Source organism: Rhinoderma darwinii, chromosome 6 (genome assembly GCF_050947455.1).
Source record: "Rhinoderma darwinii isolate aRhiDar2 chromosome 6, aRhiDar2.hap1, whole genome shotgun sequence".
NCBI lineage: Eukaryota > Metazoa > Chordata > Amphibia > Anura > Rhinodermatidae > Rhinoderma > Rhinoderma darwinii.
The window spans coordinates 49,543,894-49,567,848 of NC_134692.1; the positions used below are offsets into that span (position 1 = coordinate 49,543,894).

The following is a 23,955-nucleotide window of genomic DNA, read 5'->3' on the forward strand; positions in this document are numbered from 1 at the left end:
AAAGCTCTTCTCTAAAACCCATTATCTACTACATCTTACTCATATTTCCTTCATCATCCACATCCATTGTGAAATACTTCTGCTGCTTCCTGGACTGGCGATTACCGCCTCGCTCTGCAATGAAAAAATAGTAAAGTCAATGTATATTTAATAAAGAAAAATTATTAGAAATACATATACATTTTTATTATTTATATCTACATATACATCCATCTACAATGCATTCGTAAAGTCTTCAGACCCTTTCAATTTTTTCACATTGTGCTAAAATAAAAAATGTAGTTTATCCCCATCATTCTGCAGTTAATACCCCATAATGACAAAGTGAAAACAGAATGTTAGTAATCTTTGCGAATTTATTGAAAAGGATAAACTAAAATATTGCATTGACAAAAGTATTCAGACCCTTTACTCAGTACTTCGTTGAAGCCTCTTTGGCAGCGATAACCGCCTCCAGTCTTCTTGGGTATGATGCCACAAGTTTTTCACATCTGGATTTGGGGATTATCTGCCATTCTTATCTGCAGATCCTCTCAAGCTCTGTCAGGTTGGATGGGGACCGTCTCTCCAGGGATGCGAGATTAGGTTCAAGTCAGGGCTCTGGCTGGGCCGCTCAAGGACATTCACAGAGCTGTCCCTAAACCACTCCTGTGTTGTCTTGGCTGTGTGCTTAGCATCATAGACTTGTTGGAAGGTGAACCTTCGGCCCAGTCTGAGGTCCAGGGCACTCTGGATCATGTTCATTTATTAAGAATATCTCTGTACTTGGCTTCATTCATCTTTCCCTCAACCCTGACCAGTCTCCCTGTCCCAGCCGCTGAAAAACACCCCAGCAGCATGATGCTGCCACCAGCACGCTTCACTGTAGGGATGATATTGGGCAGGTGAGAAGTGCCTGGTTTCCTACAGACATGATGCTTAGAATTGAGGCCAAAAAGTTCAATCTTGGTTTCACCAGACCACAGAATCTGGTTTCTCAGAGTCCTTTAGATGCATTTTTGCAAACTCCAGACAGGCTTTCATGTGTCTTTACTGGAGAGGCGCTTCTTTCTGGGCACTCTGCCATAATACCCAGATTGGTGGAGTGCTTTATTGATTTTATATCGAGTCGAGAGTACACGCAGCGTCTACCAGGAAATTTTAGAACACTTCATGCTTCCCTCTGCTGACAAGCTTTATGGAAATGCGGATTTCATTTTCCAGCAGGACTTGGCACCTGCCCACACTGCCAAAAGTACCAATACCTGGTGTAATAACCACAGGATCACTGTGCTTAGTTGGCAAGCATTCTCGCCCGACCTAACCCCCATAGAGAATTTATTGGGTATTGTCAAGAGGAAGCAGAGACACCAGACCCAACAATGCAGATGAGCTGAAGGCCGCTATCAAAGCAGCCTGGGCTTCCATAACACCTCAGCAGTGCCAAAGGCTGATCGCCTCCATGCTACGCCGCATTGATAACACCTCAGCAGTGCCACAGGCTTTTTGCCTCTATGCCACGCCGCATTGATGCAGTAATTCATGCAAAAGGATCCCAACCCAGTATTGAGTGCATATACTGTACATACTTTTCAGTAGGCCTACATTTCGGTATTAAAAATCATTTTTGATGTATCAAAAACTATATCTAAAACAGACTATGTCCAGTTAAATTCGGTAAAATTTGGTCAAGGTGGTTAGAGACTCTAGAGACTGCGGTTTAGCCAATATTTACATAAGTGGTAGAGGTTCTTGGGGGTGGGAGGTTTAGGGCACTAGGATGAATGTGAGTGAATGTAAGTTTTTACTGAGTTGGGCATGAAGGGCTGTAAATTTTGTATCTCCTACATATGCAATGTATCTGCTCTGGATTGACATTTTGTTCACTGTATTGATGCTCATCTAAATGCTTTTTAGTTTGTCTAGCTTGTCTATTTGTACAGCAAAAAGCTTTGAAAATAAAGCCTTAAAAAAAAAAGTTTGTTTTTTTTGAAAAATTGGGCTTCTATAATATTCTAATTTTCCGGGATACTAAACTTTGGGCTTTCGTTAACGGTTAGCCATAATCATCAAGATTAATAGAAAAAAAAAAATGCTGGAAATAGATCACACTGTGTAATGAATCTATATAATATGAGTTTCACTTTTTGAATTGAATTCCTGAAATAAAGCAACTTTTGGTTGATATTCTAATTAATTGAGAAGGACTAGTATGTATGTATGTCTATCTCGATAGATATATACATATCTATTGAGATCTATAAAAATTTTAATGATACTAACACATTAACAATACTGAAGTGTTTACCACGGGATGTCTATTCACAATCTCTGCACTTCGTTACTCTGCCTGTGTTAGTTATAGGAGAGGAAGCGTAATCTCGCGAGATTATGCGGTAAATGACAGGTTACAGCGAGATTACACTTTGCTCTGCTGTAACTACAACAGAGTAACGAAGTGCAGAGATTGTGAATAGACATCCCGTGGAATATCTAAACACGTCAGTATCGTTAATGTGTTAGTATAAGACAGCACATAGCGATCTAAAAGGATCCCTATGCACTGCCTAAATGAATGGAGAGGAGTGCAGGATGCCGATTGGTCAGCGTCATACACTCCTCTGTACAACGCCCACTTGGTCTAAAGTAAAAATACGCCCACTTGGGCATTAAGCAACTCATTAGCATAAATCTAAAATCGCTAATAAAGTGGTGAAAATAGATTGTTTTATTAAATAAAAAGCACTGCTGTCATCTACATTATAGCGCCGATCTCCTTATGTAGGAGATACGGCACTTATAATGTGGTGAAAGAGCCGCTTTAATGTCTGATAGATGCGGAACCCAGAACTGGAAGCCGCATTTATATCGAGAAAAGAGGTTCCATTTCGCCTGGCGAGGAGTCTGCTAGTCACAGCCTCATTTTTTTAATATATTTGTGATAGTGGTCTACCATAAAATTTGATATTACTTATCTATTTTAGGGCAATTAGGTTAGGGTTAGCTTAACGACAATAATTGGTGGTGGGGGGGGTGTTTTTTTTGGGGGGGGGGGGTATAATGTGTGTATTTAAAAAATAAAAATAAAAAAATCAAAATAAAAAAATTGATCTGGTCTGTCCCTAAAGGGACAGAAAATACCATTGGGGGACTTTATAATTTCATATTTGTTCTACAGAGCCCTGTTATAGTCACTGTCACTTATAGGGCTTTGCTAAGTCTAGATAGACCATTAGAAGCCTCCCACTAACAGCATCCCGGCGATCATGTGACCGATCTTATGATCAGCGGGAACAATAGAGGCAGCGGCGCTGCCTCTATTCTGTACGCACCGCTTCTGTCATCCCTCCAGAACACTCACATTAATCTGCTTGTTCACTCGGGAAGCAGATATACCATGGCTTGGGCATACATTGTCCAGTCGCGACGTTAGACCCTTAGTTATCGCTAGAGTATGCAGCAACTTAACCCCTTACAGCCGTAGCCAATTAACTTTTTTTGGGGTTTTTCCCTTTTGCCTCCCAAGAGCCAAAAGGACGTTTTCGTTGGCGTAGCTTTATGAGTTATTGCATTTTGCGGAACAAATTGTATTCTCTTAAATGAACCATTTCATGTAACACATTATGTTCTGAGAAACTTTAACCCCTTGGCGACATACAACGTACTATTACGTTGTCACCAAGGTTTTAAGGCAACATAACTTAACTGTACGTCTTGTTTGTAGTGCGTGCTTGAGCCCGCGCCATCTCAGCTGTATATTACAGCAGACACCCTGCTGCGTGGCCAGGACCGGAGCTAGCCTCCGATCCGGCCGATTAACCCCTTAAATGCCACACTCCGTGAGTGCTGCATCTATGGGGTTTACCAGCAGAACAATGGCCTCCTGTCTGACAAGTACAGAAGCCTGTACGGTCCAGCTCGGAAAGAGAAAATGTTGATATTAATTTTCACGGCCTAATTCCACTAAATTCTTAATTATGTCAGTGTGGCTAGCTCCCTCCAGCGAGAACACACACAGACTTGGTGGTTGTGCTGCAGATAGCGTGGGCGCGCACGTGCACGGCCGTTCGCGCGCACAGACGGATGTAGGTAGATCTCCTCCTCGTCCCGTGGCGGCAGGAGTAGTGACGTCGATGTGCGAGTGAACGGCCGTGCGCGCATGCTATCTGCAGCACAAACACCAAGTCGGTGTGTGTTCTCGCGGGAGAGAACACAGCGCTAGCCGTCCTGACACTGTCCGCAGCTGATTGGACAGTGTCAGAGTGGAGACATCACAGCCCCTTGCCTTTTAGTTAGAACGCCCAATTGACTGTTCAGGGGCTTATTTACATATCGGGCGCCAAATATAACGGCACCGATATGTAAATAACGGAGGGATTTAGAAAAATAATTTCACGTGGGATCGTGTTTATGAAGCCTTTCCTATAGCATGCTGCACATGTTTGGGGAGGTGAAAGGTTCTCTTTAAGATCACCTATTAGATATTTTCTATCAGGTTCTATATTGCTTTTGATGGTCAGATTAGTCTAGTATTCTGTATCCAGGAGAAAGAAAATAAAAATCATAATTCGCTCATCATATCTGACAATGTCGCCAGTCTGAACAGTTAAATTCTAAGAAAGGGAACCCTGGATGGGAAACACGGTCTTGCATTTTGAAATTAACAATAGCAGTAGTGTATGTAGTCACTTAAAGCACAACATTTAGGGATTGTCCACACTGCAGAATTGCTGCGTTTTTTCCGTCCGGAATTGTGGACGTAAAAAACGCAGCAGAATACAGTAGCAAAGTGGATGAGATTGAACAAATCTCATCCACACGCTGCGTAAATACTGATCGGGAAAAAACGCTCAGAAATTGACCTACGGTGCAGAAATTTATTTCGCAGCATGTCAATTGTATTTGCGTAATCGCTGCATATTTGCTGCAGGTTTTCCCCATTGAGCTAAATAGGGAGCTAAATTCCGCAACAAATAGCAGATGTTGCATTTTTTACAGCGGGTTTGCAGCGAGCCCGCCACAAAAAAAAACGCAACTCAGGAAAAATAAAAAAGGCTGATACTCACCCAGAATTTGTGTTCCTTCCTCCAGCACCGCCACCTGGGATGACGTTTCATCCTATGTGACCGCTGCAGGCAATCACAGGCTGTAGCAGCGGTCACATGGGATGAAACGTCATCCCAGGAGGCAAGCCTAGATGACGTCAGAAGGCCGGCCTCTTGGGATGACGCTTCATCCCAGGTGACCGCCGCTGCAGCGGTCTCCTGGGATGAATCAGTTGGGCGCAGTTTTTCACCTGGAATTCCCTGCGTGGCACAGGACGTACACGCTGAGTGCTTTTACACGCATATCCGTCCCGGGCGAACTCAGCCTTAGACCCGGATTTACACGAGCATGTGCGTTTTGCAGGCGCAAAAGGTACTTATCAGCTCCGTGTGTCAGCCGCGTATGATGCGTGGCTACGTGATTTTCGCGCAGCCGCCATCATTATGACACTGTTTGTAAACAGAAAACCACGTGGTGCTTTTCTGTTTTCATTCATACTTCTTACTGCTGTTGCGCGAATCACGCGCGTCACACGGAAGTGCTTCCGTGTGCTGCGCGTGATTTTTCACGCACCCATTGACTTCAATGGATGCGTGAACAACGCACAAATATAGGACATGTCGTGAGTTTTACGCAGCGAACACGCTGCGTGAAACTGACGGACAGTCTGCACGGCCCCATACACTAACATAGGTCCATGCGAGGTGCGTGAAAATCACGCGCGTTGCACGGACGTATATCACGTTTGTCTAAATAAACCCTTAAGATGTTACAAAGACAATTAGTACATGGTGGTAGATCATAAAGATAAGACGGGGAAATAAAACTGAGGTTATAGGGGTGATGATTTAGGAGTGAAGGGATTTTTAATCCGTCTGATGTGGGGTGAGAGGTGTGTCCAGGTAATGGCTCATAAATTCAGATGTTTGATTCAGTCCTTGAGGCCATTACATTTTTTTTATCGTTCTTAAAATGACCCTGCCAAACTGTGGTCTGGTCTAAAGTGTTTTCCCACGGGGGTGTATCCACTTCCTGTTTTATTGTAGATCTGAAGATTCATTCTGGTTTGCAGTTTTCGTTTGGTTTCTCCAATGTAGATTCTTTTACTGATGCACCTTGTACACAGGATCATGTACACTACATTGGAGGATGTACAGGAGAACGTGCCAGTGATTTTATGGACCTGTTACGTGTTTGATTTTAAGTCTACTTTACTTTTTTTACTGACAAGTATGAACGGTTTAAACTTTTTTTTTTTTTACTCTGACACTGTCCTTTCGGACAGGGGATTACCCTTAGGATCCTGGGAGGAATGTGGATTTACAGAATTCTCCTGTGCTACATAATTACAGCTACACAATAAGGAGTGTTGATCTTTTTCTGCATGTTTATCATCAAATATCACTCCCAACCTCATTCCTATAATTGAAGTCTGAATTTTTTGACCTGTTGCCTCTTCTTGGCTACAACAGCTAAACATACATTCGACAACTACAACCCTTTTTAAACATAAGTCAATTTGAAGCAAATGTCAGCCTAAAACCTCATTTACACATACAAAATTTGCACTTCAAGACCACAAGGGGTCCTCTGTACATCATGCCTTCAGGCACAGATCTAAATGGCTAGTCGCGTCTTCTCATCGGTCATTCGGACTAGCCAGGCAAGGAAAATGATGCCATGCTTTTTAACGGCTAAGACATGAGTTCCTCTTTTCATTATCTCACTGATTTCTCAACAGGTTAATAAATACAGATTTTATGCAGCTAAGCAGTAAGATTTTACAGTGGCAAAAGAGATTTAAAGATAATCATTCAATATACAGCAAACAGAATGAATGTTGTATTTGTTGTGCAGCCACAATGAAAATACCCCAAGCATTAGAACGTGGGCTACTTGTCCAAATGGAATTGAAGCGAGAGAAATAAATCTCAATAGATTGTCAGCCCTGAGATATAATGCAAGTCAGTTATAGGTAGTCGAATGTAGTAATAGGGAAAAATGCAAACTGAGGACGCTTCTTGCTAAAGCTACTAGCATTCTTTGATTTATTTTTTTTATATCTCGATCTATCGCTATCGATCTCTACCTCCTGGATGCAGCATTTGAGTACCAAGATTTTTGTATTGTTTAGTTTTTGTGGGCCCCCCCCCCACCCCATTTACTGGGTTATAAGAAGGTACAGGATACCGGTATTCGTCTATTCCATGTCCAACATATACATAGCATGATAGACGAATATATCTTTTGTAATCAACTATATATCTAATAAAGGAATTAAAAACAAGGCGTGCACTTGATGCTTAATTATCAGGGAAAAAAAGGAATAAAAAGCGGCATCCAATTGGCAGACAACCTTATTAATTCATTGAAAATCAAATCTTTTATAATAGACCAAAATCCAAACACTTAAAATAAAAAAAACAAAGTCAAACACCGGGACATATTGGTCTCCTGGCACAACCCACATGAATACTAGTATCAAATACACATACTGTAGATAAAATACATGGCCGTGAATATAATTTGCAACTTCGTCATTAAGTACAAAAGCGTGAAAAACATTAAACAAATGTCCTCGAAAGGGAGAGCAACAAAAAAAAATGCCCTTTCTTATAAACAATGACGCAATGTAAACGATAGATTGCCATGTAAATGATAATGCAAAACCGTTAAGATGAGAAATGAGTGGATAGCCGTGACCGAATGGGAAATCCCATGCATGTCGCCACAGCGTGATCTCTCGAGAACACGCTGTGTGTCTGTGCACTGCCAGAAGCTGGGTGTTAAAGAAGAGAAGTGGATGATGCTGATTCGTCAGCATCATACACTCCTAGTCACAACGCCCAGCTAGTAAAACAAGTAAAAACGCCCAGATGTACACACACAATACACGCCCACTTGGACTTAACTTTAAACACGCCCAGTTGTACTTTAGAAAGCCTCATTTGCATAAATATAAAAATGGTCATAACTTGGCCAAAAATGCTCGTTTAAAAAAAACAAAAAACGTTACTCTTATCTACATTGCAGCGCCGATCTGCTGCAATACGAGATAGGGGTTGCAAAATCTGGTGACAGAGCCTCTTTAAGCTATCTTTACAGTAAGGATTTCAGACGGTCGTTTTCTGAACAACTTGTTATTTATGGTTGATCTGTGAACATTGCCATTCTGGGCAACAGTGGGGGTTATAGGTTAAAATTACACATTGATCGTTTTCTGCCTTGATCTACGGCCTGGTCTGGGCTTCTATTGATTGGTTGCAAATCTCTTATTTGGCACCAACGACTTCCCAAGCGCACACCACAATGACCGAAAAAAACCAAACCCGACAGATCAAACTTTTCAGGAATGTTGATCCTTGGCTGGCATCGGGTCATGCTCATTCGTGTCAAAATGCATTGACAGAAAGTAGTCTTTCAGGCATCCAAAACCCTGCCAGACACCTCATGTGCGTCAACAAGGGATTGGGTATGTACCCCATCCTTTTCCCCCTGACATCTTGGCTTGTTGGACAATCCTACCAAAATATGATCACGTCAAAAGTCAGTTGATTATAGTAGCCGATTTTAAAAAACTTTTAGTGAACACCAGTTTAACCCCTTCCCGCTCCTTGACGTACTATTACGTCATGGCAGCTGTATCGTTCGCGCTCCATGCCGTAATAGTACGTCTCGGGAGTAACGGCCGTTTCGGCCGTCCTCCCGACACATACAGGAGCTGTGACGCTGCTGTCTCGTACAGCAGCTGTCACAGCTCCTACAGCGGGGACCGATCGCTGTGTCCCCGCTGATTAACCCCTTAAAAGCCGCGTTCTATAGAGATCGCGGCTTTTTAGGGGTTAAGCTGCCATCGCCGGCCTGCTACGCGATAGCGGCCGGCGATGGTGACTATGGCAACCGGACACCAAACAATGGCGTCCGGCTATGCCATAGACGGAAGCCTAGTGGGTCCTGACAACGTCAGGACCCACTATGCTTGCTGTCAGTGAGTAGCTGACAGTTCTAATACACTGCACTACGCATGTAGTGCAGTGTATTAGAATAGCGATCAGGGCCTCCTGCCCTCATGTCCCCTAGTGGGACAAAGTAATAAAGTAAAAAAAAAGTTAAAAAAAGATGTGTAAAAATAAGAAAATAAAAGTTTTAAAAGTAATAAAAGTAAAAGTCCCACTTTTTCCCTTATCAGTCATTTATTATTAATAAAAATATATAAACAAACAAATAAACTATACATAATTGGTATCGCCGCGTCCGTAACGGCCTGAACTACAAAATTATTTTGTTATTTATCCCGCACGGTGAACGCCGTAAAAAAAAATATTAATAAACCGTACCACAATCACAATTGTTTGGTCACTTCACCTTCCAAAAAATGGAATAAAAAGAGATCAAAAAGTCGCATGTACCTAAAAATGGTACTGATGGAAACTACAGTTCGTTACGCAAAAAATAAGTCCTCGCACGGCTTTATTGATTGAAAAATAAAACAGTTATGGCTCTTAGAATAAGATAACACAAAAAGTGAATGATTGTTTACAAAACTTATTTTATTGTGCAAACGCCATAAGACACAAAAAAAACTATAAACATCTGGTATCGCCGTAATCGTATCGCCACGCAGAATAAAGTGAATATGTCATTAATAGCGCACGGTGAACGCTGTAAAAAAAAAAGTATACAAAAACAATAGTAGAATTGCTGTTTATTAGTCACCACGCCACCTAAAAATGGAATAAAAACTGATCAAAAAGCCGCATGCACCCCAAGAAAACTACAATGGATTCCTCAAGGGGTCTAGTTTCCAAATTGGGGTCACTTTTGGGGGGTTTCCAATGTTTTGGCACCACAAGACCTCTTCAAACCGGACATGGTGCCTAATAAAAAAGAGGGCTCAAAATCCGCTAGGTGCTCCTTTGCTTCGGAGGCCGGTGCTTCAGTCCATTACCGCCCGAGGGCAACATGTGGGATATTTCTCTAAACTGCAGAATCTGGGCAATAAGTATTGAGTTGCGTTTCTCTGATAAATCCTTTTGTGTTATAAAAAAAATGGTATAAAAAGAGTAAATTTCACCTCTACTTTGCTCTAAATTTCTGTGAAACACCTAAAGGGTTCATAAACTTTCTAAATGCTGTTGTGAATACTTTGAGGGGTCTAGTTTCTAAAATGGGGTGTTTGATAGGGGTTTCTAATATATAGGCCCCTCAAAGCAACTTCAGAAATGAACTGGAACCTAAAAAAATAAATAAATGAGGCAATACTTCGCTTCTTACATTATACTGATAATGAGCCGTGCCCACTCCGAGATGACCCCAGTTTTGACCGTTTGTATAAACGGAGACCCCTATTAGACCGTTCCAGTGCCCGGTTTTCCCAAGCATACACCCCCGAGAAGTGTTTTTCTATTGATGAGTCCCTGGTACATTTTAAAGGGAGGGTTCAATTCCGCCAGTACCTGCCAGGTAAGAGGGCAAGGTATGGCGTGAAGATGTATAAGCTGTGCGAGAGTGCATCAGGGTATACCTACAGGTTTAGGATATATGAAGGAAAGGCCACCCCCAAACTAGACTGCATCCTGGACTACAATAGGTACATGGGAGGGATGGACTTGTCAAATCAAGTCCTGAAGCCCTACAGCGCCATGCGGTGTAGTATAAGAAGCTGGCCGGGCACATCATACAGATGGCTTTGTACAATGCGTATGTGCTACGTCGATGTGCAGGCCAGAGGGGAACTTTCCTGGAATTTCAAGATCTAATCTTTAGGGACCAGGAAGGGGGGGCGCATCGTACCAGGGCAACACTTTCCAGGAGAAGGTCCCCAAACCGGTGGAAAGGGAAAGAGTCAAAAGAGGTGCAGAGTCTGCTATAAGAGGGGGATAAGGAAGAACACAATATACCAATGTGACACGTGTCCCGAAAAACCAGGGCTCTGTATAAAAGATTGTTTTAAAATGTATCATACATCCCTTGATTTTCAATTTACCCTGATGCACTCCGCACAGCTTACCCCCCTCATCTTTCCCTTCTGAGCCCTGCCGTATGCCCAGGCAGCTGATAACAGCCACATGTAGGGTATTGTCGTACCCAGGAGAACCCACATTACAATTTAAGGGGTGTATATCTCCGGTGGCGCATGCTGGGCACACTATATTGGACACTGAAATGGCATATACATATATAAAATTGCAAATCTCACACTGCACCATCTGCTGCGCATTATCTTTTACACAGTACCTGTGGGGTCAAAATGCTCACTACACCTCTAGATGAATGTCTTAAGGGGTGTAGTTTTTAAAATGGGGTCACTTCTCGGGGGTTTCAACTGTACTGGTACCTCAGGGGCTTCTGCACACATGACTTAGCACCAGAAAAGCTCCAGTAGGCCAAATGGTGGTCCTTTCCTTCTGAGCCCTCCCATGGGCCCAAAGGGCAGTTTATCACCACAAATGGGGTATTGCCGCACTAAGGACAAATTGGGCAACAAAATGGGGTATGTTGTTCCTTGTGAAAATAAGAAATTTTGATCAAAAATGACATCTTATTGGAAAAAATATAATTTTTTTCATTTCACAGCCCAATTCAAATAGGTGCTGTGAAAAAACTGTGCGGTCAAAATGATAACAAAAACCATAAATGAATTCCTTGAGGGGTGTAGTTTCCAAAATGGGGTCACTTCTGGTGGGTTTCCATTGCTTTGATACCTCTGGGGCTCTGCAAATGCAACATGGCACCCGAAAACCAATCCAGCAAAATCTGGACTCCAACAAACACATAGCGCTCCTTTCCGTCTGAGCCCTCCCATGGGCCCAAACGGCAGTTTATCACCACAAATGGGGTATTGCCGCACTAAGGACAAATTGGGCAACAAAATGGGGTATGTTGTTCCCTGTGAAAATAAGAAATTTTGATCAAAAATGACATCTTATTGGAAAAAATATAATTTTTTTCATTTCACAGCCCAATTCAAATAGGTGCTGTGAAAAACCTGTGCGGTCAAAATGATAACAAAAACCATAAATGAATTCCTTGAGGGGTGTAGTTTCCAAAATGGGGTCACTTCTGGTGGGTTTCCATTGCTTTGATACCTCTGGGGCTCTGCAAATGCGACATGGCACCCGAAAACCAATCCAGCAAAATCTGGACTCCAACAAACACATAGCGCTCCTTTCCTTCTGAGCCCTCCCATGGGCCCAAACGGCAGTTTATCACCACAAATGGGGTATTGCCGCACTAAGGACAAATTGGGCAACAAAATGGGGTATGTTGTTCCCTGTGAAAATAAGAAAATTTGATCAAAAATGACATTTTATTGGAAAAAATATCATTTTTTTCATTTCACAGCCCAATTCAAATAGGTGCTGTGAAAAAACTGTGCGGTCAAAATGATAACAAAAACCATAAATGAATTCCTTGAGGGGTGTAATTTCCAAAATGGGGTCACTTCTGGTGGGTTTCCATTGTTTTGATACCTCAACGCCTCTTCAAACCTGGCATGCTGCCTAAAATATATTCTAATAAAAAAGAGGCCTCAAAATGCACTAGGTGCTTCTTTGCTTCTAGGGCTTGTGTTTTAGTCCACGAGCGCACTAGAGCCACATGTGGGACATTTCTAAAAACTGCAGAATCTGGACAATACATATTTAGTAGTGTTTCTCTGGTAAAACCTTCTCTGTTACTAAAAAAAAATTGAATAAAATTGAAATTCAGCAGAAAAAATGAAATTTGCAAATTTAATTTCCACTTTGCTTTAATTCCTGTGAAATGCCTGAAGGGTTAAAAAACTTTCTATATGCTGTTTTGAATACTTTGAGGGGTCTAGTTTTTAAAATGGGGTGTTTTATGGGGGTTTCTAATACATAGGCCCCTCAAATCCACTTCAGAACTGAACTGGCACCTTCAAAAAAAGGCTTTTGAAATTTTTTTAAGAATATGAGAAATTTCTGTTTATGTTCTAAGCCTTGTAACGTCCAAGAAAAATAAAAGAATGTTCAAAAAACGATGCCAATCTAAAGTAGACATATGGGAAATGTGAACTAGTAACTATTTTGGGTGGTATAACCGTCTGTTTTTCAAGCAGATGCATTTAAATTCTGAAAAATGCTATTTTTTGTAAATTTTCTCTAAATTTTGCAATTTTTCACAAATAAAGACTGAATATATCGACCAAATTTTACCACGAACATGAAGCCCAATGTGTCACGAGAAAACAATCTCAGAATCGCTTGGATAGGTTTAAGCATTCCGACGTTATTACCACATAAAGTGAAATATGTCAGATTTGAAAAATGGGCTCTGAGCCTTAAGGCCCAAACTAGGCTGCGTCCTTAAGGGGTTAAAAGGCCAAGATGAAAAAACAGTAAAACGCTGAAAACAAAAGGGCACCTGCATTATAAAGTGATAAAATGACGACATTTTAAACAATTTGCTGCTTCTGCACTACAAAAAAAAAAAAGTCCTTGTTTCATACCTTCAGTCATTGCTTTTGTGACGATGCCTGGAAAAAAAAAAAAGAAGAAATCTATTATGCATTACACAATTTGCATATTCTATTTAAAACTGCTGCAAGAGAATGTAGTAGAAACACCATTTTTCAATAATTACATCAAATAACGGGATTATGCAGAAACTTTTTTTTTTTCATAAATTAAATGAAGAATTTACTTATTATTGAAAATTCTTAGACTTGATATTGGGATTAAAGGGGTTTTCCCAACACAGGATATGCCATCAGTTACTGACATGCGGGGGTCCAACTTTCGGTACTCCCACCAATCTACTATGAAGGTGCCAAAGCGCTAGCTTCGTTTCATAGTGTTTCCATGCACAACGACACTCCTTGTCACCTGTTGTGCAGGGAACTGCAACTCAGTCCCATTCACTAGAATGGGCTATGTTGAAATTGCCTGTACAGCGGGTGGCAGCGGCACCGCAGGAGAAAATCCTAACTACACTGGCTAATTTTGGCCAGTACATGGAGCGCCGATCAACGAGACCGCTTGTTGATCGGTGCTCGTTTGCTCCTTTCACAAGGAGCTAGTATGGGGACGATCCCCATACATCCGTTTACACAGGGAGAAGTGCTGCTGACAACGATAATATTTTGGGCATTTAAAACTAATTGATCAGCGAATGATTGAGCGTTTGCTCGTTCATCTACTGATTGCTGCACTGTTTACACTTTTTATTATCAGGCTCGTTTTCCCAATAATTGGCCAGTGTAAAAGGGCCTTTAGGCTGTATTCACACGGTATGGAAATGCTGCGGATTTTCTGGATGTCCGCAGCAAAATCTGCATGTGTTATGAGCAAATTCTCCTCACCCTTTCCATATTAAAAAGTGGTTAAATCCACAGAGAACTTCTAAACCAGAACGAGCATCCTGCGGATTTAAAAAACAAACAAAAAACAAAAAAAAAACAAAAAAAAACGCTGAATGCTCAAATCTCCACACAAAAAATGTTCAGCAACATATGGATGAGATTTGTTTACATCTCATCCACAAGGCTGGAAGTCTAATCCACTGCAGATTTTTAGAGCAGGAAACTCGCAGCATTTCTGTACCATGTGAATACAGCCTCAATCCCTTCATTCTCCAGATCAGAGATAGTTACTGAGGTCGGACACCCACCGAACATATTGCATATTTCAGTAAAAAAAAAAAAAGCTTGTTAACTGCAGTTTGCTTAACTTTAGAGATAATGTCATTATTCTGTTCTATTACAGCGCCTTTTTTTTATTTTATTTTTTTACAGGAAGTGCAGCCATATTGTTCGACACTCTGGAATAAAATTGTAGTATCGGATGACTAATTTTAAAGGAAGGTTTCATCAACATTAACAATTGACAGAGAAGGGGACAAATATGGTTGAACCTCCTGATGACACTTTTGGAATACCAAAACTTCTCCAACTTTTTATTTCCCAATATATGGCCAATTGAGTCCCAAACGAGCTGAATGCCCACAGCGGTATGTAAACACTGTGGTCGGGGAATCACATGCTGTGGACTGTAAACCTTTACAGTTTCAGGAATACTCCTTTCCAGCACCGACTAGTAGTAGGTCTTATTTAAAGTCCTGACTTTTGTAAGATTTATCCAATGATATTTATCTCCATACTTGGTATAAGGATTCTGTCTATATGTAAAGTTTAGTAGCTTTAAATAAACATTGCTTTACGAATATTGTTCGGATCCTAAAACTATGGCATCACAATCTTAACAGTTACAGCCCTAATTTTACAAGCATCCAAGTTGAAATCTTCTAGTATTCACTCACGTCTCCATGTCTGCACAGAGCTTTCTCTGGCGATTTGCATTCCTGGTCATTTAGAATTTACACTGGACAGTAATGTAGTGCGCGCACAATACTCTCCCAGAACACAGTTCAGAACAGAGAATTTAGTAGAGGGATATTTGTTGTCAATTTGTTCCAGTGACTAAAATCATAAATCTGAATGCCGTTCTGGTACAGAGGACACTGCAAAATAAGATCAGTGGAAGTTCACATCTGAATCCGGTTCCCGTGCTGGCGTTCCATCTGAGCTTTCTGTCAGAATGGAACAGACAAACGGAAACCATAGGTTTCAGTTTGCATTACCATTGATTTCAATGGTGACTGATCCGGTGCAAATGGTTTCCGTTTGTCTCCGTTATGCAAGGGTTTCGTCGTCTTGACGAATTGAATAGCGCAGTCGACTACGGTATTGCTTCTGTCAAAATGACGGAAAACCCTTGCACAACGGAGAGAAAACGAAAACCATTTGTACCGGAAGCATCACCATTGAAAATCACCGTTTACGTTTGTTTGTCGGGCTTCCAGTCTGACCGCCTGAACAGAGCCCTGACGCAGATACGAATGAAGCGTTACATAGGATATCATGTATTTACATAGAGTATATGTAGATTAAATCTATATAGAAAATACATCTCTAAAGTGGATACATACAATTCAAAACGACTAAACACTTATTATCCTCATCATCACTTAGAGGTTTTTCAAACAAGTTAAACATCTGTGCTGATCAAACATAAATGTGAACATTAACAACATGTGGACACCATACCGTTACCTATCCTACCAAATCACCATACACCCACCCTGATCAGCACACTGATCGTAAAAGTGAAGCCACAGCTGATAGTCCAGCTCGAAGACATTTAGCAATATTCCTCTGGGAATTTATCTGTAATAACTCATAACACTAATAGGGTTCAAGTTATGAAGTCATTCAGTTTTGGTTTGTACCATCATCTCATTTCTGAGTCTCAGGCTCTGTTCACACTGGCATTTCGGCCAGTCCATTAGTATTCCTGTTATTTGACATTCTTGCCATCCAAAATAAATAATCTTGATGGACCAAATAATGAGGTAATGGGGTCTGTCAGAAAGTCACTGCTTGGAATCGGCTTGCAAATGCATATGGCATAGTTGTCATGGCTCTGTTAGAATTGGAAGCCATGGCACTAATGACTAGAGTGAATAGAGCCTTCGATAATCCGAATGATCACTTGTACCATGAATGGCCAACCTAACATTTGGCATGACCACGTGCAGAACCTGGTAAGTAAAATGTTGCTTTCACAGTTACAATGAACCCAAAACAAGCAGTAAGGGCCGGTTCACATCAGCGTTCACTTTCCGTTGAGGGGTTTCGTCTGAGGTTTCCGTCGTGGAACCCCGCAACAGAAAGTCAAACGGAAACCACAGCTTCCGTTTGCATCACCATTGATATCAATGGTGACGGAAACATTGCTAATGGTTTCTGTATGTCACCGTTCCGGCAGGTTTCCGTTTTTTCGAGGGAATCAATAGCGCAGTCGACTGATGTCGGAAAGCCAACGCTGATGTGAACAGGCCCTTAGGTGGATATGTGCTAAAAGTAGCTAGAAGGGAACTTATTTTGGAAATGCCACGTGTAACATTATCCTTAATACTTAACGTGGTTAACACAAAATGTTCCAAATGTAGAAAAATAAAATAAAAAAATCTGGAACTTTTTTTTTTAGGGCCTAGTAATGACAGTCATAGTATAATTTCTTAACTATTAAAATATATAGGAAGGAAAAGGAGAATAGTGTGAATACAATAGAATAGTGATGATCGCTATCGGCATATGCTGTAAAAGGACAAGCTTGATTACCAGCCAGTTGCCATTATGTAAAAACGCAGAGGATTATAGCAGCAGTGCTCGATATCACGCCTGGCTAAACCTTGCTGTAATGAATACATTTTTCAAGGGATATTCCAATGTGGAATAAAACGGTATCATCTTCAAGGCTACTGTACTCTGCAAAATGTGAATGATTCATTGTACGAATTTTGTAAGATCTATGACCGTAATTGTGTATCAGGGACAGACTGGAAGTTTTATGGGCTCACAGGGTCATAGAAATGTAACAGGATAAAGGAGAATTACAGTTTGAAAATACACGAGAGATTGCACAAGTCAGGTTTTCATTCAGCTGGGTTTAAATTAAACTTATTTCATTCCAGTAAAGTGCTAGCTCAGAGTTTTTTGGAACTGATTTTGACACGGAAACAGTGTTGGAATCCGCGCCAAAAAAAAGCTGAAACCGCCTCCCATTGATTTCAATGGGAGGTGGAGCAGTTTTTCCACTGCGGCATTTAGCCGCTCATGGGAAAAAAAAGGGCTATGTTCTTTCTTGCCGTGGTCCAGCCTATGATCTCCCAATGAAATCAATGGGAAGCAGAGAGTTTTTTTTTTTCAAAAATGCAGTGAAAATATTTTTTTTCTGCCTGCAAATTCTTCCGTGTGAACTAGGCCTAATTATAATTTATAAAACCTAAAAGTAGCCACATGCAGTGTTACACTGCAACATTTCACTGAGCTGAGAATAAAGGATGGTAAAAAAAAATTACAATTTTTAAGACAGGTGACAACCATCCAGCACAGTATAAATCACCAGTCTCATGCATGGTACTGAACCTTTAGAGCAGTGCCCCTCCAGCTGCAGTGAAACTACAACTCCCAGCATGTTTTGCAATAGCTGTAGAGCCACATGATAGGGACAACTGCTTTAAGGGTTATGGTACAGCATCAGTAAATGACCAAGTGACGGAGGAAGCCAATCACAGGTTGTAGCAATCACATGGGCTGCAGCATCATCACGAGGCCAGGCTACACGGAGATCAGACGTATGTGTCACTATGGAAATGCCAGTGAAGGTAAGTATTGGCTTTCTTTACTTTTTTTCCAGGTCTGTTCTTAGTGGTGACTCTGGACAAAAGTCTGCACCACAATTTAGTGCAGTTTTTCGGCCCAAATTCCCTGCGGGTTATAGGTAGTGTTATGCAGTATATCCGACCTATGTGAACATAGCTTTTGACTATGCTAGCAAGTTTCAATGGGGTATGTACAAAAAAGGAAGAAGGGAAAAATAAAAGGAGATAGGAAGGAAAGGCATAAAAAAAAATACATTTTAGAAAGAAAAAAACCCTGAAGATTTGTGAAATAAGGAATAAAAATACGGCTAGTAAATTGGGTGACTCATTTACACAAGACATTCAAGGACATTTAGTGAGCGCTCCGGCCTCATTCTTCACAGCTGCAGCAAAATGTTTGTGACAGTTCTAATGTGTCCATTGGTTCCCCAGTGTCTTTCTAACCATGTACCACATTCTTTCAATTTTACTCCTTAACTGGGGACAGAAATGTCCCCTGTTAAAATGGAAAATATTGCTAAACTTGACAGCTTTTGCCAAGACAGCCAATAAGTCCCTTTAACCCATTATCTGCAGAGTAAATGTTCATACTTCACCTCCAATACAGGTGAAAAAGTTCTCCTGTCAAAATAAAATGACTAGAAGGTGCAATAAGGCCCAAAATGAAGTTCAGCAAAGCATGTTTTAGAAACCGGATAGCATCTTACGCGCTTCTCTCAAAGCAACCTTCGATCATAATGTAAAACCACGTGGTAGATTTTGTTGCAGAAATTTCCTGCGACTGAAAAGCAGTTCACCTGCATGGGGCTGTTTCTGCAGCAGATGCATTGATGTCTGCAAGATCCATTCAGATAAGTGGAAAAGATTTTTAGCGGCAGAACATTTTCTGTAACAAAATCTGATGCGTCTGACTGCGCCCTTAGACCTTGTTCCAACAATTGCTGCAGTTAGATTTTTAAGACAAAACCAAGAACAGAACCTAAACAGAATAAATATATAAAAGGAATGCCTTAAAGGTCTGCTATTATGGATCCAATTTTGGTTTGAAGCTTAAAAATATCCATTCAAAATCTGCACTGTGTGAACCAGGCCTTATAGCGGAAGAGAATGCATGATACTAATTTTTCTAAATCATTTGCATTGTTAAATCTGCTTCGAAAACCTCAGCCTGGATGGACCGTGGTCCCTGCTGCAGACTGATCATAACAGTGCAGTTGGAGACACAGGGTCCTGATCTGTCTACTAGGCTCCCGTATCCAGTACAGAATCCAGCCAGAATGTAACGTTATTTTATAGCGCTGAATGTTGTACTGAATACTGGAGCCTAGGAGACAGTATCCTAATGTACAGTCATGAAAAGCCATTGGCAAGGACCGGACAGTCCGTGCTGATGTTTAGCAGAATCTGTCTCTAGATAAGTTACGTAGGACACAGATTATTATGCATGCACTCCTGCACTAGAGTAGTTTTTTTCTTGTTTTTTTTATATTATTGGAGGCGCACTTTAAAGAAAAAACAAAACAAACAGCCGAACAGGAACAACCGGAAGACTACGGTAAGACCCCTTCATCAGGTCTGTACAGATTGTTCAGACTGGCTGCTGTGTAAAACCACATGCCCATCAGGAAGTTCATGAATGACATTTCCGTTAGAGCAAAGATAAAATGATTATAAAACTACAATGATATAACCAATAAAATCTGATAACTGCTCCCCATATGCGGAATCAGGTAAACTGGGGTCCTGACAATTTACAATTACCTTTTGGCAACATTGGCCGTACGGTTACAGCACTAGAGCTATGTAGTTAGAATTTAAAAAAATCCATAAAACGTATAACCCAAGACCGGTAGTCAGCTGTGTATTACAGCTAACACACTCCTGCAATGGCCGGCATAACGCAGAGATAACTCCGATCATGTACGATTAACCTGTAAGATGCTGCGGTCAATAGCAACCACATAATCCAAGTGGTAAGTGGACTGTCACTCCATCTGCATCCCTGTAACGCAGTCGTGGGGTGCAGATGGGCTGCCATGGCAGCCAAGGGCCTAAAGGTGGCCCTCAGATCTGCCACGTGTGTATGTCAGCAGGACCTAATACACTGACCGGCATAATACTGTATGCCAGCAGAAATATTGCAGTGTATTATGAAAGTGATCACATGAAAAGGTGAAATGAAATGTTCAAGGAAAGGGGGGGGGGGGGGGGAAATTATGTCCCAAAATCTGTCAGAGGTAATAGCTATGATAAGAATATAGAATGACTTGGTTCGTACGTTGTATGTGTAATGATCTGAACCGAAGTTTGGATAATCAAACTGTGGTACTAGCCATGTAGCACAGGAACTAGCCCAAATGAACAGCTCAGCACAGTCTCCTTGGACGTATTATCCCTTTAGCTTCAGGATTTGTTTCTCTAAAAATCACTTTAGCTCTCAGCATTCCCCAACCTTTAACAAGAAGTCCATTGCTGTATTAACAGTAAAAATGCTGAAATCAGACATTAGGAAAACGGTTTTACTCATGTCCAAGGATTTTCAATGATTTCCAAGAAAAAGGAGAAGGCGGCCAGGATCGCACAAAGTTTTGACAGTTCGTGGCTCAGTTTTTTTTAAGACAAAGTTAGACATAAGCCCAAGCGTAAGGAAAATATTCCTGAAGGAATTTTTAGGCAGATTTTTCTGCCTGCACAACACTCCGTGTCAACAGACCCTATAAAATGCGCCAAAAAAGAAAGCGTGTGCGTGCATTAGGGAGCTTGTGCGAGTGCGCGGGAATGCAATTAAAAATGCCATTGATTTCAAGGAGATGTTTTTTATTAGTTATTCTGATCTAAAATTATACAGAAGTGTGTACGTAGCTTAATAAATAACGTGACATTAACATATTGTGGAATTCATCGCCTCATACCAAGAGTTATGTTCACACGGGGTATTTTGCCGAGTTTTTTGACGCGGAAACCGCGTCGCAAAACTCGGCAAAAACGGCCCGAGAACGCCTCCCATTGATTTCAATGGGAGGCGTCGGCGTCTTTTTCCCGTGAGCAGTAAAACTGCCTCGCGGGAAAAAGAAGCGACATGCCCTATCTTCGGGCGCTTCCGCCTCTGACCTCCCATTGACTTCAATGGGAGGCAGAGAAAGCGTGTTTCGCGCTGTTTTATGCCCGCGGCGCTCAATGGCCGCGGGCGAAAAACGGCGCGATAATTGCCGCGAAAATCGGCGTGCAGGGAGAGGAAAATCTGCCTCAAAGTTCCAAACGGAATTTTGAGGCAGATATTCCTACCCCAAAATACTCCGTGTGAACATAGCATTATAGTCCAAAAGAAGAATTCATAAATAAGTAAAAAGAAAACACCTTGAATTGCAGTTTCCTCGGAGGTAAGTAAAATAACAACAATATTATTTATTTATATAGCGCTAACATATTCCACAGCACTTTACAATTCAGGGGGGAAATGTATAAACAACGTCAGACATTACATAGTGAAAGAACTAATTTACAATTCCAACAAGAGGAGTGAGGACCCTGCTCGCAAGAGCTTACAATCTATGAGGAAATAGGGGTGAGAAAATGTAAAAAAGTGCTTGTGCAGTACAACGGTCCAGCCATCTTTTAGACACCTGGTGTGTGTATGACAAACATGAAGTGTATTAGGGTGCAAGGAGTGTGGGGGATACTGCTGAATGAGGGGGTCACGTTCTTATGACTAACGTAAAAGGGGGGCCAGGGAAAATAGTCAGATTAGGGAATGTTATAGGCCTGTCTAAAAACATGTGTTTTCAGGGCATGTTTAAAACTGTGGATGTTGGGAATTATTCGGATTGTCTGGGGTAGCGCATTCCAGAGGACGGGTGCAGCATAAGAAAAATCTTGGAGACGGGAGTGGGAGGTTCAGATTATGGAGGATTTTAATCTAAGGTCGTTGGCAGAACGTAGAGCGCGAGTAGGGTGGTAGAGATGGAGGTGCAGCACTGTGGAGAACTTTGTGGGTGAGAGAAATAAGATTGAATTTAATTCTGAAGGTTATGGGCTGCCAGTGCAGGGATTGGCACAGCGGAGAGGCATTGGTATAGCGGTTAGTAATAAAGATGAGCCTGGCCACTGCATTGAGGATAGATTGGAGAGGGGAGAGTTTAGTGAGGGGAAGATCGATGAGTAATGAGTTACAGTAGCCAAGACGAGAGTGAATAAGAGCGACATTGAGAGTTTTGGCTGCTTTCACAGTAAGAAAAGGGCGGATTCTGGATATGATGTTTTTGAGGTGAAAGTGACAGGAGCGTGAAAGGTGATTGAATGTGCAAAGTAAAGGAAAGATCGGAGTCAAAAATAACTAAGACAGCGGGCTTTTTTTTTGTTTTGTTTTTTAAAAGGGGCAGAAAAGTCATGCAGAAAGGGTTTTGCGGTGCGACTTTCAATTCCGCAGCATGTCAATTTATGCTGCGTGCTCTGTGCAGAGAAGCTGCGTGTTTGGCCCATAAAATTCAATGGGGAGCATAAATTCCGCAAGAGATGTGTTTTGTTGCGGTTTTTACAGCGTTTAAATAGCAGAGAAACAGTAAAAAAAAATAAAAAACTGGACATACGCAGGTGCACATATCATTTGCTATAATTAATGTTTAACACTAAATCCACAGGTGAAAAACTGCTGCAGAAAAAAAAAAAACAGAGATTCTGTGTGTGGGAACAGACCCTTAAACCGGGTTCAGACAGCGTAAATGCTGCAGAATTTCGTGTGAACATATAGGCTGGGTTCTCACAGTGCAGATTTTGCATGCTTTAAGACAAAAGCAGGAATGGAACCTAAACAGAAGACATAGATAAATAAAGGCCTCATAGGTCTGATCTCCTGGATCCATTTCTAGTTTTGGCTTACAAAATGCAGGCAAAATCTGCAGCAAATCTGCACTGTGGGAACTCAGCCTTACAGTAGCAACAAAGTGGATGAGATTTTGAAAATCTCATGCCCACCATTTTTACCTCCAAGGAAACACGTGCAGTCATCATTGCTTTGCATCAAAAGGGATAGCAAAGACATTGCTGCTTGTAAGATTGCCCCTAAATCAACCATTGGATCATCAAGAACTTCAAGGAGGTTCAATTGCTTTGAAGGCTTCAGGGCGCCCAGGAAGCTCCAGCAAGAGACAGGACAGTCTCCTAAAGGGGATTCAGAGGCAGGATCGGTTCAACACCAGTGCAGAGTTTTCTCAGGAATAGCAGCAGGCAGGTGTCAGTGCATCTGAATGCACAGTAAGGCGAAGGCTTTTTGAGGCAAAAAAAGTCCACACTGTAAATATTGAGTCTTTGCATGAACTTGATGTATTTATCCATAAAAGTTTATAAACCTATGAAATGATGATAACTGTACTTCAGTATACCATAGAAACATCTGACTAAAAGATTTAAAAACATTGAAGCAGCAAACGTAGTGAAAAACAAAATTAAAAGCCCCAAAACTTTGCTAGGACTGTACACTGGAGTCAATTGGAAGTCCAGTGTATTCTAGAGTGCCCCTCCTCCTCTCTGCCCCCCCCCCCTCCGCTGATTGACAGCTGTGTATGCAGATACATAGAATGCACCTATCACTGGGGGGGGGGGTGTGCATTCCTTCATTGATCCTATTAGCCAAACGACACAATATTTGGGTCCTTTAGGGGGCTCCATCACATATTCTGTTGTTTTGGCCAGGCAAAAACACAGCTTGCTGCACTACTATGTCCGGAAAAATGACGGAAACCATGTGAG

At 41.5% G+C, this 23,955-nt stretch overlaps 1 protein-coding gene across 4 annotated transcripts in view; it reads right to left on the minus strand.

Annotated features, from left to right (window-relative positions):
* The window catches only part of ADARB1 (adenosine deaminase RNA specific B1), a 128,250-nt gene that overhangs the window by 18,225 nt on the left and 86,070 nt on the right, over window positions 1-23,955 (minus strand). For all 4 annotated transcript variants that reach the window (XM_075829700.1, XM_075829701.1, XM_075829702.1 and 1 more), the window contains 2 exons: window positions 13,496-13,522; window positions 40-114 (listed from right to left, as the gene is read on the minus strand). In XM_075829700.1, coding sequence (XP_075685815.1) covers window positions 40-114; window positions 13,496-13,505 — 85 coding nt within the window. In that variant the 5' untranslated portion in view covers window positions 13,506-13,522. The remainder of the gene's footprint in view (window positions 1-39; window positions 115-13,495; window positions 13,523-23,955) is intronic.